Raw genomic sequence first — 19,229 nt, 5'->3', positions numbered from 1 at the left:
CTGCTGGCACTGGAGTGTTTCCTAAAGATAAAACTTTTTAACGCAGCAGAAGAGACTGTAATATAAATGGAAAGGCTGCTCTCTTAAACTTGTTGATGAAGGACACAGTAGTTTTTTACTGCCGTCCAAGCTGAGCGGATACAATGGGAAATCAGTATTCTTTCAGTCATTTGTTTCACTGACATGATCAAACAGATAAAATTTCACGTAAATTACTTTTTTTGTATTAAGTATGCAGTAGAGCTTTTAGGAAAAAGAACAATCTTGAAGAAGCTGCCAAAGTTTTGTATTCATAAAATTTATAAAAATCATTATAAAAAAATAATTCAGCATCTAAACGAGATGTGACAAGCATGATTTATGATTGAAATGATTAACGTTCTGTGATCAGACTGGAGAACAGCCAGGCCTTGATCTCTGCTCAGCATTGCCGTAGCGGTGTCCTGACAGTGTCTGCGACTGGGAGGACATTGATTCAGCGTTCTCTGGTAAATACCAGATCACTACACCTGCACTCCATCAGGCAGGGGTCAATCACAGCCCAATGGGGAAATGATCAGAGGACAGAGTCCATCTGTGTCTGTGTGGGCGTATGAGTGCAGTTGTGTGTTCCAGTATTACGTATGCCATCGGTGTCCTCAGCTCATTGATTGGTCCCCAGTGTCAAGACGCTGTCATTGATTCTTCACCCAGTCACACTGGAAAGTCTTGGTTCAGCAGGGGCTCTCAGGTTACCCATTTGTGCACAAATGTACACTCATATACAGAAGACACTTACACAGGTCAACATACAGTTTGACATTTACTCAAAGGTGCCTGATAGATATAGTGAAAAGAAGACATGACAACAGGGCAACTTGATGGTACAAATATAATTCTGTGGTGTCAAAACAGCTAGACAGTGCAGTTGTTTTAACTGTGAGAGATTTTTGGTCAAACTGACAAACTTTCCAAAGGCCAAGAAGGTTAGCCAAAAACTTAGACCGTCACTTGGAGCTGCTAGCAACAACCCTGTACCTGCATGATCAAAAGAAGTAGTAAGTAAAAAGTAAAATCAGTTGCAGGCAACATGGTAAGGGAAAAAGATGCTTGTAGCATGCACTGTTTTGCATTGTTTTATACCTATCTACTAGCTACAAGTTGCACTGTGCTATAAGTACATATTTAACCAAATTCTTTTTAAATTAATTTTATTTTGTAGGCATATTTTGCATCTATCTATCTATCTATCTATCTATCTATCTATCTATCTATCTATCTATCTATCTATCTATCTATCTATCTATCTATCTATCTATCTATCTATCTAGTGAAAAAATAATGGTTCTAAAATGCTCTCTGGTTCTTGAAATGACAATCACCAGTTGAAGAACCTCTTTATATAGGAGGTTCTTCATGTACTTGGAGATATGTGGTTTGGTGGTAGGTAAGTAATTGTTATTTTGGCTTGATGAATCATTTTCTCTATAAAACATCAGGAAGCAGTGACAAATGCCCATCACAGTTTCCCAGATCTCAGGTCAACATCTTTTAATATGTTACTCTGTTTCACCAACATCCCAGAACCAAAAATATTACATGGATTATATTGGTAGGGACCCATAAATAGAACCAGGTGGGTCTACAAAGAGTTGAGGCTGAAGTTGAGGACAGTTTGGAACCAGGGGAATCTTGTCTCCTAAGAGAGGTACTTGCAGCCGCTTGTGATATGTAGAAGACAAAACAAGATAAAGGCAGTTCCCTGCAAAGCTCTTGTGCTAAACAACACTAGATATGCAATCCTGTAGCTTTACATTGGAGTCTGTTTCTGTGCTAGTCATCAGTGTGAGACACCAGTGGGTGGTCCACCACATACTGCTCACTCTCTTGACCTCTCTTCTTTCCTGATTGTTTGCAGTGGACTCCTAGATTGGGCTTCCATGAATTAGGGGGAAGCAGAACCTGAAGAATCAAGCACAAAAAACAGAGAAAAGTATTTCAGCACATTGCCTCAGTTTATGTCCACTAGAGACTGCTTGTTGGATGCTTTTTGTTCACTTTCAAATCCGATTCGGATTGTTTTTGCTGCAGCCTGGCATTGTAGGCCGTGCTTTTTCTGGTATAAGCTTGTTCTGCTTGATCTTACACCTAAGCTCCTTCTGTGTTTTTGTAGTTCTTCATTATGTCCCTTGTGAAGCCTAGTCCTGCAGCAGGATCTGTTGATCTGGTGTCACCCACGACAAAATAAACACTATAGGATTATGATAAATGCAACTATTCTCAATTTTTATGTACAGTAACTGTGTTGTAGTATGTAAAGTTTCTTCTCTTTTAGTTCCACAGAGCATCAGCACTAGTCAGTGGTTGACTCTTCACAAGAGGATTTCACTCAGACATGAGATTCCTCAGGACTTTTATTGCCTTTTTGTAGCCAAAACAGATCTCCATCTCGTCCAGAGCTTCTCTAAATATAATGGAGGAGATTGGTTCTCCACTTGGCTGATGTCCTTGTCAAACTTGCTGACTGCCAGTCAAACATGGATAACACACCCATATTAGTGATGTCACACCCAAGACCACTTTAGCCGTACAATATGGTGTTAAAGAGGCGTTTGTTACCATCTGGCTGGCTGAGCCGGTGTTGGCTGACTGGATGAAGTTATTGCCTTTAAACTGACAGACTGAGTGTTTGAAGGGAGATAAGTGGTCCGCCATGGTCATACAGCCTGGACCCATGGGGTCCTTGATCAAAAAGCAGGCGACCTGACAGACTGCCTGTGACAGAAAGATGGAGGAAAGGGTCCTCACAGCCGGCTTAGCTGCTCTTTTAATTGGTCTTCATGAATATTTAACGATCAAGATGGAATTGAATCATGTTTTTTAACTGCTATGAGAAAATCGGCAGCGCATGTGCATGTATATGTGCAGCATATGACCCCACTATACAATATGAATGCATTGGACTGAGCGCTTCAGCGTGCCAACGTGTATTATCTGTACATGCCAGCTGTTGTGCATATTATCAGATTACTGCAGTCCACCGTGTTGGAGGTGCTGCAGTAATGGCAGCAGCAGGGAGGACGGTGTATCGTGTGCAGGTGGCCGAGTCTGTCCTCTGCTTCCGCTCAGGAGGAGCTGCTTTCCGCTCTCACAAAGAATAAATCTTTTATTTGGTTTGTTGTATTTTTAACCGAGGGCTCCTGGTCACGCAACAAAGCTCTGCCTTCCATCCCCTCTGCTCCCATCTCTCTCCTCTTCTTGGCGCCACGCTACACATTACCTGACACTGTCATACGAGTGGAGACATGATTGCATTTCTTCTGGCAAGCAGCTGTTTTACAACAGAAACAAGATAATAGAGGTTTTTTTTAGCTTCTGTGCAGTTATGTGTGCTGTATTTTTGTCATGTTCAAAAAATATTAATATATCTCAGTTTTTTCAGACGTAATCTTATTCATCAGCCAGTAGGAGATCTGTTGTGCAGTTTTTAGGAATCCCTTCTGTCCTGAACACCTGTATTCCTCTGATATTATGATGTGTTCAGTTTTAGTGGGCCAGTCAGCCACACCCAAACATAACCTAAAAAGCTCATCCCATTAGCTCATTCTTACCTCAGCTCCCCTCTTTGTTATCAAGGGATGATGAGTAAGATGCAGCGAGATGCGCAGGCAGCCGAATACAGCAGGTTCCCCTTTTACCTCCAGAGGGCTACAGATCGGCGTGTGTCTGTGTGTGTGTCTGTGTGTGTGTCTGTGTGTGTGTCTGTCTGTGTGTCTGTGTGTGTGTCTGTGGTGGTTTTCGCTACACAGAAGTGAAAATAGTGACTCAGACGATTCTGTTTGACCAGATGAGGTAGAGCAGAGACGCGATGAGAGCACCAGCAGATGATAGAAGATTAGTCATGTTGTTGACAAAGATGCTCTCACTCAGGGCCACATTAACCGACGACCCGTTTGTTCTATAGGACTGTGTTTGTGTATGTGTGTGCTAACGGGTCACAGGGGACGACAGAGCGACTGGATGCAGGTGAATGTTTGCTAGATGTGAGCTCATCAGGACGCAGGGTGACACCGTACAGTGATAATTAATGCATGGCACACTGTCATGTCAGCGTTTAGATGAAAGGCGTGTAACCCAACACACTCACATGAAGATGCTAATATGACAGTTAGCATCATTTTTATATTAGCAGCTGATTACATGACTTCTTGCATGTTAAAGGGATGAAGCTGTGCGCAAAAATCACACAATGCTGCAGTTTAAACATATTTCAATTGCAGATTTTACTTTGTTCGTCATTCTCTGCATCTCTTATGACTTTGTTTTTGCTGTTTGGGTTCTTCACATCCACAAAAACTTCCCTTTTATAAATACTGAACAAATATAAGAGGAGGTTAGAAGCAGAGTGGTCTAACCCACAAAAAATCCAAACTGAGTTTCATATAAATTCTGTAATATTTTATGATCTAGATTTTAGTGGCAAAGTGTTCTAACCCACAATCCAAATGCAGAGGGTCCTCGGTTTACGATGTCCTCGACCTACGGCGTTTTGTCGTTACGTTGGAACTGGTTACGAGCGGGTCCTCGGATTAAGACGTACAGCATTTCGTCATTACATCAGAACTGGTTACGTGGAACTAGTTGATGAGCAGAGCGGATGAATACGTAGTCACATGGCGCTATCAGACAGCTTTGTTTACATTCTCCGGTTGTACACCACCTTGGATTGTGCTACATTAGTAAACTTTTTGCCCTTCATTATGGCTCCCAGCGTAAGTCAGACTCTTCTGATGGCAGTGCTTCAAAGAAAAGGAAAGCTGTCTCCATGGAAGGGAAATTAGGGCTTTGTTTACGTTTTCGCCAGAGTTCTGACTTACAGCGAAAATCGACTTATTTTGATCTGTAGAAACGAAACTCCAACATAATTCGAGACCCCCCTGTATAGCGCTTTGAATGTTAGAAATACTTGAAAACACAAAACTTTGAACCCATTTTTCTGAAAGACTAAGAGACCACTCTGCTTCCAAACCCTTGATAAATGAATGAAAATGGTTTTGTTGATTGTGCAAATAGTCACAACAGCTAGTATAAACTCCAGAGGTATATGATGTTTTTTGTGTCATGGAAACGTGGCCATGACTCTTACCCTAAATAATAACACAAACAGTTTGCTTGGTTAAAGGTTAATTTGATATTGTACATAACGAGGTTTGTCCAGATTCTTTGATTAAAAACACAAATGGAATTACTTTTATAATGAACAGAAACTCAGGAACTGTTTTTTCATGTATGGATTTGTAATCTTTACCCATACCATATAATAAGCATGTTGCCTTTCCGGGCACAAAAAGCCTTCTAGAGATGGAAATACATCTCCTTAGTTGGACTTAATCTTATGCAACCCGCACACAAACGTGCTAAATTGCTTCAAAATCACACCACTAACATGAAGCTAAAATGCTTAAACATGTAAACAACAAATAGATAATCCAACATATAAAATATTGAAGTAATTTCTGTTTCCACGTGACCAAATATACTCATTATTGTAGGTATAATAGTAATAATAAGAAGACTATTTTCTGAAAACAAACTTTCCCATACAACAACATATTTCCCCGCTAATGGAGTATTCCCATCCCACAACAACATCAAATACTTCCTAAAAAAGCTGTGAAAGTAGTTGGACGGTGGCTGTGGCAGTGTAATTTAGCCATATTGACTTTAAATTAATTTGAAATGAGCTACAAAATGATGGCTGGGATTTCTAGTTCCTCCTCCCCTCTTCTGTCCTCCTTCAGCGTCTCTTCCTCTGTGTGATAACAATCAGCAAATATGAAAAGTAAATTCTGGAGGAAATGTTGGCAAATGGGTTTTGGGTAGATTGTGCATGAATATTTAATTTAGTCATAAAGCAGGGGTTTAGTACATTAATGGTTTTTTCTTCCACTGCTGTCACTCCGTTTGACTCCTTCCTCCTACTTCCCACCCAGATTAGGACTCTGGAACAGTCTGGCCTCGTGATTGGCTCTGTTAATGACCATATTTATACTGATTAGTGTATTATAGATTTCTGTACGGAGGGTGGCAATTGTCAGACTCGTATTAGAAGACTATTTATAAAATAAATAATTCTAGTTGTATCCAAGAGAGACTAATAGAAACTAATAACAAGAGAATCTGATAAAGACGTTCATGGAGAAACCGGGCGGTTCGTCTTTTAGTCAGAACATCAATGTTCCACCGGTTTGAGGTCTTTGCAAAATTGCATTTTTCCACCGATGGAGGTGAAGATCGAACATTATCAGGACTCATAAAACAGCTAAAAATGGCCGGATTTTCTGCTCAACTTACACGCCTAGAAAAATAACAGCTAATTCTGTTCTCATATGGCTGTGCATCCGTGTTGCAGCCTCTCGGTGTGTTTCGCTGCTGTTTACTGTGCTGCCGGCCACACAGCCCCAGCAGAGTCCAGACGGCTGGCCGGACTGCAGTGACAGCTGCAGCTCCGTCACCTCCGGCTCCCAACTGCTTTCTTGTTTTCTGACCTAATAGCACTTTAACTGGCAGGTCCGGTCCAGATTTACCTGCAGTAAACATCTGTGGATTTCAGGCAGACAGGCTGGTACAAATAACTGCTTTAGCCTCTAGGGTTTCTGTTTAAGTGGCCTGCAGCATCACATCAGCTCAGTTTCCATCAACAGACAGAAAAGAATATTGTGATGTTCAAAACCTCTAAACATAGTGAATATAAACAGCAAGTATCTGTAAAATAATATTTTTTGTTGATTTAAATACAGTAAAAAATAGTGTAATTTTATAGTTGTTAAAGAACAAATTAATACTTGTAAAAATAGAAATTTCTGGATGTTATTTACAGTTTTTCACTATTTTTTAGGGTTAACATTCATAAATGAATGTTTTTACTGTGCTTTATCAGTAATTTAGCTAAACAGAGAAAATATATAAAATAACTCTTAAAACTGATTTACGAATTTTCAGTCTTTATTATACATAGTTTTGTTTCAAATAAAGGCAAATATCTGAATAATATTAATTAGAAAATAATGACTGTTTTTGCTGATGTAAATTTATTAATAACGGTGATTTTATGATGAAATGCTAGGAAAAATAATGAAAAATATATTTTGAATATCATTTACAGTTTTTTAAATGATTTTTTTTCCAGTTTGATATAGCAAATTGTTTACCTGTGATTTAAATCTATAAAATAACAGTTTAACAATATAAATAATATTTCTTTTAAAAATCATCAACAATTTTCTGTCAAATAATTGAATTTTAGCTGATTTAAAAACAGTAAAACAGTGTAATTTTATGGTCAAATGCTAGGAGAAAAACAAACTAAAAATCTAGATTTTTGAACATCATTTACAGTTTTGACCATTTTTTTTTTAAATGCTTTTTCAGTTTGATTTTAGTTAGTTAGTTAGTTATTACCTATGATTTAAATCTGTAAAATAGCAAATCAAAATATACATAATATTTCTTTTGAATAACATCAACAATTATCTGTCAAATTTAATTTAAAATCAGTACAACAGTTTAAATCTATATTTCTAGGGTTAACATGTAAACTTTTAAATGTTATTTTATAAGTTATTATCTGTAATTTGCTCAAATGGGGAAACTGTAAAATAACAGCTAAGAATTTATTATAATTTTTTTTTTTTTTTAATTTTAAGATTTTATTCAGAACATCAGCAACTATCTGAAAAGAAAAAATATATAGATTTTTTGATGTCGGCATTATTTACAGTTTTGATGGTTTTTTTTTTTTTAACGCTCAACATATAAATCCGTGTTTTGTTTTTATTGTGAATTTACTAGTTATTATCTGTAATTTAGCAACACTGGGAAAATCTTTACAATAATGGAAAAATGTTTTTAAAAAATTACTGTTCAAGACTGTTGCTGTTGAGCTTAAAAAGTACAATTTTTAATCATTCAAATACCAGAAGATTCTGTTTTTATTTTCCGACATGATGAATCTGACCCACCTGATACACAAAGTAGAGATAAGAAGGATGAAATCAGCCAATCAATTAGCAGTGAGTGTTTACAGCGCTGGCTTTAATCTGCGACAGTGAGAGGAGAGGGGCAGCGAGGCTCGGCCGCCCTCAGCCGAGGTGTGATCCCTCAGCTCTTGGCCATGTTTGATAAAGATTAATTCAATCCTATTTTCTGCCCTGACATGCTTTTGCTAATGTAATTCTGTGTGTGTCAGATTCCCCGTCTTTGTGTGTCTGTCTGTCTCGTCCTGCTAAGGAACACTAAGCACCTTATTCATGTTGAGGACCAACAAAAGCAGCAGGAAGAGAAAGCGGCGGTGGCGTGTTCTGAGATTCATTATCTGTGTAGAAGTACTGGCAGGCTGAACGCTGCTTTCCATTTGCTGGGCTACAGTCTGTGTGAGCGTCGGATTCTGTTTACATCTGAGAGAGAAACAGTAGAAACATGACTTGAAATGATTTTCAGAGCAGCTCTTATTAACTCCTAAGGTTTCTTGGTGGTCCAGTCTTGGTTTATGTGCATTTTTCTGATTCCACACTTTTTGATTCCACAGTTTTTGCACTATAATTAATTTTAGAATGACAATTTAGTAGTCAGTCAATCGTAGTTTGATCATTCAGTTGACCTGCCTGTTAAAATTTAGACAGGACAAATCTGCACTTGTTTTTATTGATTACTATTATCTTGTTGCCGCGGATAATGTTCTTTAAAATCATTAAAAGGAGACATTTAAACCACATAATTGCAAATGAAACATGATAATAAGCACCGGAGTTGGATAAAATGTGCAGTAAAAGGTTTAAAGAGAAGTGCATTAAAGATGTGATCACTGTACTAACGGAGAAGGCTTCACTTTTTTAAATGTTTCTGCTAAAAACAGATCTACTGTACATTATCCTGTACTCTCCACTGTTTGAGAAAGTTTAGCCAGCACTAGTCTGCACTTGTTTTTTTTTTTACTATTAATTTGATGTAGTATAAACCATTGCATATAATATCCTTTAAAGTTATTAAAAGGTGACATTGAAACCAAATTACTGCAACTGAAGTAGAAAAGCTTGGAAGTAAAGAGAAAGTTTAAAGAGAAATGTATTCCAGACTTTATATAAGACGGGACGAGACGAGATAAGATAGGATAAGATCAACTTAAGCAAAGGTTGGTGAAATATACACTTATAGAGAGGTTAGTAATTAAATAGAAATCAAAAAAGGATACAAAGTACAAAACGTAAAGTGTCTAAGTGGATGCAAAGGAATTGTGTCTAAAAAATGAAATAAAATAAGTACAAAATGTAAACTAAATAACAAGAAACCTGATAAACAGAAAGTGAACTGAAAGTAATTGCACAGAAATATTGCACTTGACAGTGATGATATTGATAGTGAGACTATTGCACCTGATAAAAATTGCAGAAGATATCAAAAACCTGATAATATTGCACATGAAATTGAATAAATATATACAAATTATGCATTTTTTTTCATTTTATTTACCACTTATTTAACCAAGTTAGTTGAGAACTGATTCTCATTTTCAGTCCACTGTAGTCACTCTTGCAGTAGAGCCAGTAGAGGGCGCTACACAGTCCCAGTGATCATTTATTCAAACTAGATGCTAATACAGACTTTAAACTTGAGAAAGTTTGGACTGCAGAAATCTGGATTTTATTGCTTACTGTTATCTAGTTGTAGCTATAATGTCCTTTAAAATGAGATATTTAAACCAGATAACTGCAGTTTAAACCTTATAACTGCTATTTGTACTAGGATAAAATAAACAATAAAAGGTCGTAAGTAAAAGTGTTAAAATTTTCCTGCACTACAGACCAAAGAAATAAAATAAACATTAAAAGCTCGTAACTAAGACGCAAGTTGAAGGAAAAATGTATTCGATTTTCTTCATGCAGTACAGACCAAGAAGGTTTAACTGAAGAAATGTTAATGTACAAAAATGTGAATGTAAAAACAAACCTATTATATATAATAATATATTTTCTTGGTGTAGTAAACCATAATCTTACAATAAGGTGCTATACATGGTCTTTAAAATTATTAAAATGAGACATTTAAACCAAATTGCTGCAAGTGAAGCACAATAATAACTATTGTTGTTGGATGAAATAAACAGTAAAAGATCACAAATGTTAATATATCTGCTAAAGACAAATAAAATACTGTATTTTCTTGGTGTAGTAAACCATAATCTTATAATAAGATTGTAAGATTACGGTTTAAAGTTCTTTAAAATCATTAAAATAAACATTTAAACCAAATAACTGCAACTGAAGCTCAATATAACTATTGTGATTGAAGAAAATAAATAGTAAAGGATTGCAAATATTAATATTTCTGCTAAAAACCAAACATATTATACATAAAATTGCATTTTTGGTGTAGTAAACCATAATCTTAGAATAATTTGTTACACATGTTATATAAAATCATTAAAATGAGACATTTAGACCAAATAACTGCAACTGAAGCTCAAAAATAACTACTGTGGTTGGATGAAATAAACAGTTAAAGGTTGTAAATGTTAGTCTTTGTCCTAAAAACACACATAATATTGTATTTCTTGGTGTAGTATACCATAATCTTAGAATAAGGTGCTACACATGTTCTTTAAAACCATTTAAAGGAGACATTTAAACCCAGTAACTGCAGCTATAGCTCAATATTAGCTATTGTTGCTGGATGAAATAAACAGTAAAAGGTCATAAATGTAAATATTTCTGCTAACAACAAACTTATTATACATAAAATTGTATTTTTTGGTGTAGTAAACCATAATTATACCGTAAGGTGCTATACATGTTCTTTAACCCTCGTCTCGTCCTATGGGTCAAATCGACCAGGTTTAAAGTTTGAAAATGTGGAAAAAATAATATTTTCACAGTGAAACTTCTGATGTCCACATTTTCAGCATTTTTGGGAAATCTTTGAGCATTTTTGGTGGAAAAAAAGAAACGTTTAAAATGTTTCTTCAGAACATTCACAAAAAAATCAACCAAAATCCAGCAAATTTCACTGGATTTTGGTTGATTTTTTTTCTGAATGTTCTTAAAGAAAATATTAGAAGTTTTACTAATATATATGGAATCACTTTAGATAATTTTAGGATTTTTTTTAGAAGATTTTTGCTCATTTTTTGAAAATATTTACAAGAATTTTCTTGCAAATTTGGGGGATTTTTTTTTTTTTTAAATAAACCTTTTAAGGGAAACTTTTAAGGAATTATTGGAATTTTCTTCCTGAAAGTTTTGCAAATTTTCAGAAGTTTGGGGAAATTTTTTGCTGAATTTTTGGATTTTTTTCAGACAAGGAAACAATATTTTTTGGTGCCCATAAATCAGGACGACAGGAGGGTTAAAACCATTTAAAGGAGACATTTAAACCAAATAACTGACGCTGCATTGTGCTTGGATGGAATGAACAGTAAAAGGTTGTAAATGTTAATATTTCAGCCAATAACAGAAATATTCCACATTTTCTTGTATTTTCTAGTGTAGTAAAGGATGTGAAGGTTGTGTACATGTTGTAATCTGTCTCTGCTGTTGCTGTTCCTGCTTTGGCTCCATATCTGGCTGACTGTGGAGAAGCATGAGTCTCTGCAGGAGGCAGCGGCAGCCTCAGAGCGTGTTTGTGTGTGAACATGCGTGTGGAGTGTATGATCTCAGCTGTCTCATGTTGTCACAGTGACCTCTACTGCATGCCGTCCAATTACATGTAGCTTACAGTCCGTGTAGCTTCCATGTAAGTGCACGCCGAACCATATAATCATATTTTACTCACTGTGCCTTCAACCTCACGTTTTATCGCATTCCAGCATCTTTCTAGTAACACCAAGGAGGTTTTTTTTTCTTTTTCAGGCTCCCCTATGGTGCAGTGACCTTCCCTCCTCAGTCCAAACACGAGCATCTTCCTCTTTATTCAGCACTTTACTGAAACTTCCCGCCCTCTCTTTGTTGAAAAATATTCCCCACATCTTTTACATCAGTGTGTCATTTCTTTGACTTTTCACTTCTCCTCAAGTGCGTCCGTTTCTAACAGTTTTGATTTATACTCAGGTCAGACAAAGAGCTTTTTTTCAGCATAACTTGATCACTGAGATCACAGTTTTGAGCACTTACTCAGTTTACAGAAATGCACCAGAGTACTTCTTTAATGATACTCAGATTATCTGGATGACACAAACCACACCGCCTTACTCTTACCGTCATCTTTATCCTAACACTTGCCTCTTAAAAAAGCCTTTCTGAAGATTAGTCAACTGTAAAATATAAATATAAATAAATAAATAGTGAAAATCTGACAGCAACAGTGTCAGAAAAAATATGTAAAAGACTGAAAACAAAATGTTGAAAATCACAGAATATCTGTGAAATGACAATTAAAATAATTAAATTAAATAAATACTGATTAATTAAATACAGCAAAACTATGTCATTTTGCCATCAAACATTGTAAAAGAATTAATTACCTTTTTTATTTGTGGAAGTTATTCACAGCTTTGTCCTATTTTTTGTTATTTTTTTTGTTTTTTAATTGTTAATATTTAAATTAATAATTTTTTCTGGGATTTTACAATTTCTGTAATTTGACAAAACAAGAAAAACAATCATAAAAATTAAAATAACCCATGAAATAACCATTAAAAATTATTTACTATTTTTCAATCCTTAGGGTACACATTTCTTTCTTTAAATAACCACAAATATCAGTTTAAAAATAAAAACAATTGTATATATGTATATGTATGTATAAATATCGATTTTTGACTTTTTCCTGTCATCTTACTAGTTATTAACTGTAATTTAATTACAGGGATAATCTGTACAATAACAATTACAAAAGTTATTTACCACTTTTCAGTCCTCAATATGTTTTTTTCTTCAAATAATGACAAATATCTATAAAATAAAGATATTTTAACTGATTTAAAGACTATTTAAAGACAAACAGTCAAATTTTACAGTCACACCTCATTGAAGGATGAATTACTGAATATACAGATTTTTCATGTGGACAAATATTAATAGTTTTGATCTATTTTCTTCACAAAGTATAAAATAGTTATGTTTTCTTCGGTTTTAGTAATTATTATCTGTAATTAAACAAATCAGGAGAAATCCGTAAAATTATTGTTTGCAAAATTATTGTAAAAAAAGTGAACTGTGTTGGACTTTTTTTTTTTTTTTTTTACAGTTTTTGTTGGGTTTATTTATGGTTAATATATAAAATATTACTTAATTGTGATTTTGCTAGATATTATTGTAAACTTAATAAAACTGAGAAAATCTGTAAATGAGCAATAATTTTAAAAAATATTGCAGTGAAAAATAGTTTTTTGTATTTTTCACAGTTATTGTGTAAAATATTACTTTATTGGGATTTCACTAGGTAGTATCATTAATTCATATCATAACTGTAAAAATCTGTAAATAATCAATATTTATAAAAATATTACAGTGAAAATTTGTTTTTATGGTTAATATGTAAAATATCACTTTATTTTGATTTTACTAGATTTTATCATACATTGAATAAAACTGACAGCTTCTGTAGATAAACAGTAATTAAAAAAAGATTACAGTGAAAAACAGTTTTTAGTTTTTAGTTTTTCTACAATTCATATGTAAAATATCACTTTTGGGGGATTTTAATAGATATTATGAAGATATTATAAAACAGAGCATCTGTAAATGAACAATAATTTAGAAAATATTACAATGAAAACAGTTTTTTTTAAGTTAATATGTAAAATATTACTTCACTGTGATTTTACTAGCTATTGTCATAAATGTAATAAAACTGAAAATCGGTAAATAGGCAATAATTAAAAAAATATTACTAAATTAAAAACTTTTTCCATGGTTAACATGTAAAATATTACTTTTTTGGGATTTAAATAGATATTATCTTGCTTTTTTTAAAAACAGAAAATCTATAAATAAACAATAATTTTAAAACTATTTCAGTGAAAAAACTTTTACTTTTTTTTTTAAAAACAGTGCAGACTTGTAACTACAGTACTGATGCACATCTATTTCTAATAACTCCTGAGCCTTTTCCACTCATGTTGTGCATTAGAAGTCTGTGATGAGTGTTTAGCAGCCTGTCGGAGAGTTTTCTGCTGGCAGCGCCGTGTTTGACAAGAGGACGACTCCAAGTACGTGGAGAGTCTCTTTGCTTATCCCTCTCAGCAACTGATTAGCGCGGTGCTTGAATATTAATGACGTCTGGTCCTAAAAGCTTGCTTTGACTGTGACCTCGTCACACTGCAACACACACACCTACACTCAGGCCCTTCCTTCATCCCTCCCTGGGATGTGAAGATCTTCTCTCCTGAGGGACCGCTAGATGAGGAGGGCTGAGGTGTTGATTACTGCAGCGCTCGACAGTCGAGTGTGTGCACGCCTGTGATTGTGTGTGTGAGTGTGTAGAAAGGCAGCAGGTTAAAGAGAGGGGTAGCGAGCTAGCACCTCCTCTAGACTCCTCCTCGGCTCGGTGTAAAATTGCTTTCAAACACACTCCATCGAAACCCACAAGGTCACACTTAAACATGCACACAGAGTGTCGGGGGAATGACTTTAAAAAGCAGAGATATCCCAGCTTTTACGCTGTTACACCTGAAATTAACAGCAGCACAGTGTTGTTCAGCGGTTACTCAAGGTAGTTTCTCAGGTTATTTTGGAAAAGTGTGAATGTCTCTGTCAGAATTACTCACAATGCATTTTAAAAATCACATCAAAAACTAACTTTTATAGATAATTTTCATATCTCACTGCAAAATATTAACTACTATTCCTATTGTAAGTAAAATAAATTTCACAAATTTTCTCATGCACACAGAGCATCAGGAAAATTCCTTTAAAAACAGAGTTATAGAAGCTTTTTCACCACTGTAATGTAACCCTCCTGTTTGGTTTGTTTCTCAGGAACAACAATGATGTTCCTGGGTCAGTCTGACCCAGTAAATCCCAATAAACATTATTTATATGTCATTATTAACTCGATTTCAGTCAATATTTAGTGCAATGGTGTTCTTTACCATTCACAGATCATGGTTCAATGAGGATAATTCACTCGTTTTTCATTAAAAAAAATGCATGTTAAAACTTTTTTAAATGTACATTGGAAAGACCTACATATAAAATACAATAGTTTTACATAGCATTGATTTTTTAAAAACTGTATTTTACATGTTGGATTTTTTTTTTCTAATGAAGTGATGTTTATAAATGGTCACAAGACACCGCTTCTGTTCATTGTGGGTTTCGCAGTGGTTCATTTTATATGTTGTTTATACATTTAACAATTTGTATTTTTTTTGTATTACTTTAAAATGGATCTATTTGTCCTGCAACACACCCAGAGGGTTAGACTGACAGCAGCACAGTCTTGTTAGGGGGTTACTTGATGTAGTTTCTCGTGTTATTTTGGAAAAATGTTCATGTAACCGTCAGAGTTACCCACAGTTCAGAGGACAAATTACCTTGAAAACAGAGTTACAGAAGCTTTTATACAATTAAACCTTAAATTAACAGCAGTACAGTCTTGTTATGAGCTCAGTAAAGGTAGTTTTTCAAGTTATTTTGGTAAAATGTTAACGTAATCGTCAGTGTCGGCACGGAATTACCCACATACATTTTTTTTTATGTAAATAATGTTCTTATCTCACCATTAAGCTACTGCAAAATAGAAGCTATTACTACTGAACAAACAAAATCAATTCCACAAATTTAATTCAATTACCTTTAAAGCAAAGTTTTACAAGCGTTTTCACTATTCCACCTTTAATTAACAGCAGCACAGTCATGTTAAAAGCTAAGTTGAGGGAGTTTCTCAAGTTATTTTGGAAAACTTTGAATATAGCCATTGGAATTATTACCAGTTCATTTTAAAATCATATAAAAATCCAAGTTTTATAATTAATGTTCATATCTCATCATTAAGTCACTGCAGAATATAAAGTACTATGATCACCAAGCAAGTAAAACCAACTTCACAGATTTTCACATGTATAAGTTTGCATGCATACCAGGCGTTGGGGAAATTACTTTATAAACTGAGTTATAGAAGCTTTTTTACTATTACACCTTAAATTAACAGCAGCACAGTCTTGCATAGAGGTGACTTGAGGTAATTTCTAGAGTTATTATGGAGAAATGTTAATGCGGCCATCCGAATTACCCACAGTTCATTTTAAAATCACATAAAAAAACAAACTTTTATAAATAATGTTCATATTTCACTGCAAAATCTAAACTACTACCACTGCTAAGCAAGTAAAATCAATTTCACTAATTTGAGAGGAATCTACAGAGTTATGCTTGACAAGTGATGATGTGATCGATTATTTTATAGCATTTATCTGACTTTCTGTCTTCTCTCTTTCTTCCAGCAACAAAGGCGTCTAGACCTGCTGACCATCACCAACTCTGGTAAGTCTCTGGGATTTTATTTTCTCCACCATCTGCAGCAGCAGCACCTCACCGCTGACATAAAAATGCCCTGCACTGCCCCCGTTGGAAGCTCAGCATCAGCATGCATTCTGTCTCCTTTATAATATGGTTTCATAGTGATTTGACAGAAACATGCCAATAAGACAGCGAGAGTGTTTTCCTTTTAGCCACTCTGAAAAAAGGGAACACGCTGTTTTCTGGGTGCTGCTTTCACATAACTGCACAGTTAACGCAGATGAAACTGTGCTGTCAGAAACCACTGCTGATCTGATGGCTCCTGGTCCGTTGCTGCTGTCTGTGGATGCGATGTATTAAATGTCAAACAAATGAAGCTCTGAAGCTTTTAGGAAACAATATGGAAGTCATGAATTCAGTTGTAGTCAGAAGAGCAGGTATGTTCACCTAAACGTGTGTTCAGCACATATGCATACTGTACATACCTCTATATATGTGGGTATTATGGCAGGTTATGGCATATGAAAGGCTATTTTGGGAACTGATTATTCTCTTGTTATAAGGCAACATATGCGCAATGCCTGAATACAGTGTCTGCCATCCAGACACATGATCGTTGTAATTATGTGACTGCATGTTTTGTGTGTATTTGTAGACATATACATAAAACAGGGGTAATTGGGATGTAAAACCGAGCATGAAAGTGGCGTTCTTATACAACTAAAATGCATTCTCAATTGGGAAGTTTATTTTCTCTGAGATTACATTTGTTCATATCATGAAGACATTTGAAATATATCTGAGCCATTCATTTTATTGCTTTGCTGTTACTTCCTTACAGCCAAACAATCATATATTAGATGGGCTGGGACTCTGATAAATCAAAAAATGAAGGAGAAAATTAGAAACTGTTGTGAAATTCTCTTAGTTTTAAATGAAACGAAACTTAAGTCTAAAAATAGTAGGACACAAACCCTAGCTGTCTTGGTGAAAGTTCTGTTGCAGATTTACACCTCCGCCTGCTAATGCAGACTTTGCAGCTCTTGTTTTTTTGTTTTTTTTTTAAACATAAATGACAATGCAATTTAGTTGTTTAGGAATAGGGCTGTCCCAATCAAGATACGTTTTTTCCCGATCCGATCCAAGTCATTTAATAGTTAGCATCTACAGATATCCAACATGATTTTCCTAGATAATACACTAAAAGTATTGTAGATTAGCTGTAGTACCAGGTTGTGCCACCAGGTGGTGCCTCTCACTGTTTTACCCTGTAGTGACCAGAGGAGGTCGCCCCTGTGTCGGCAAGCAAAGATCATTGTGGTGGTTTTCATAGAGGGGCACCATGACAAAGACTTCTGTGATGCTTAATGACATTCATCCTACATTCATATATTAAGTTAAACCTGTATCATGTAGATTATCACTTTTTTGTCCAAGTGTATATGAAATAACTACCTTAGTGGAACGTATTATGCATCTGCAGCTTTGCCAGCAAGAATTACATCATCACTGAATCAATTACTGATCAATTTTGCTGCACGCATTGAATTACAGACTTCAGTGGACGTAAACAAAGGTGTAGGTGCTAGCCGATACTGATCAATTAAAAACTGCCTTGATCAGCTCTGATCTAAGGATTTTTTTGTTAGACAGTTCACATTTTAATTCATTTTATTTAACCAAGAAATCTTTGAGAATAATATCTCTTCTTCAAAGGAAACCTGGCAAACAAGGCTCACCATTGTAAAGTTACGAATATAAAATTGAACATGACACAACTAAAACATATGAGAACAACTGGATGCTTACACATCTAAATGTTATAGAACACTCCCACATGTTCCCATAACTCACATAAACATGATATTTTCTTTCACAAGCACAACTGGAATGCTGCACGTTCAAGAAAAACTCATTTAAACTCTCACCTTTATAAAATCTGCACTTGTGCTGTTGGAACAGTGTAATAAACTTTCCCTCTTCTCATCACCAAACCACTCCAACTACAACATATTCTGACATTGATAATAAACTGACAAGCAGGTGCAAACAGCATCGAGACAAAAAACCTTTTCATACACTCACTTATATAAACACACCGAGTGTTTCTTCACTACTGCGAGCCTTTGAATGTAATAAATGAGAGAACTGATTTTAGTCGCACATCTAAAGACTTGAACTTGTTATATTATGACAGGTAATCTTTTCTGAGCATGTTTTGCTTGTTTATTTGTTGATCTTATTTTCAGTTGACACGACTCGAGGTACAGTGATGCGGGTGCGTTTTGTGCAGAGTAGTTTGAATCGTATCCAACATGCAGCTTAAACTCGTAACACATAGTCAGACGCACATATGGTGCTCCAAGTTTGACTGGATGCGGAAACATGTCACAAAGTGGTTGCACCGCTAGAAATGTGTGCCCGTCTCTTAGAGAAGCAGCTGTGCAGCGAGGGATCCGCTGAAACGGAGTGCGGGGAGAAGTTCGAAAAACGGGCAAGGAGAAACAGATGGCGACTGCGAGGAGGATACAGAGACCCATATGTCTAAAGTATCTGGATGATCTAATATGCTTTGATTAGAATAATGCATATGTGAGGCTCATGGAGACCCGGTTAATTTAGCAGGTTTCCACTGCAGCTGTTCCTCAGGCCCCAGGCAGAGGCAGCGCTCACCCCCAGCCTTCACTGTCTGACAGAGGCCAAAGAACGTGAGAAAGACTTTAGAACAACGCCTTCGATGGCCAAACGAGAACAGAATAGAGCAGAATTATGCATAAACCATGTGATTTTTTTTTT

At 35.5% G+C, this 19,229-nt stretch overlaps 1 protein-coding gene across 1 annotated transcript in view; it reads left to right on the top strand.

Moving 5' to 3' along the window:
• agbl4 (AGBL carboxypeptidase 4) overlaps positions 1–19,229 on the top strand; it is a 439,604-nt gene that overhangs the window by 266,887 nt on the left and 153,488 nt on the right. Inside the window, exon 6 of the mRNA XM_055015739.1 lies at positions 16,418–16,457. Coding sequence (XP_054871714.1) covers positions 16,418–16,457 — 40 coding nt within the window. The remainder of the gene's footprint in view (positions 1–16,417; positions 16,458–19,229) is intronic.

Source organism: Amphiprion ocellaris, chromosome 2 (assembly GCF_022539595.1).
Source record: "Amphiprion ocellaris isolate individual 3 ecotype Okinawa chromosome 2, ASM2253959v1, whole genome shotgun sequence".
NCBI lineage: Eukaryota > Metazoa > Chordata > Actinopteri > Pomacentridae > Amphiprion > Amphiprion ocellaris.
The sequence above is the reverse complement of the archived record's forward strand: the minus strand, read 5'-3'. Positions and strand labels throughout refer to the sequence as shown.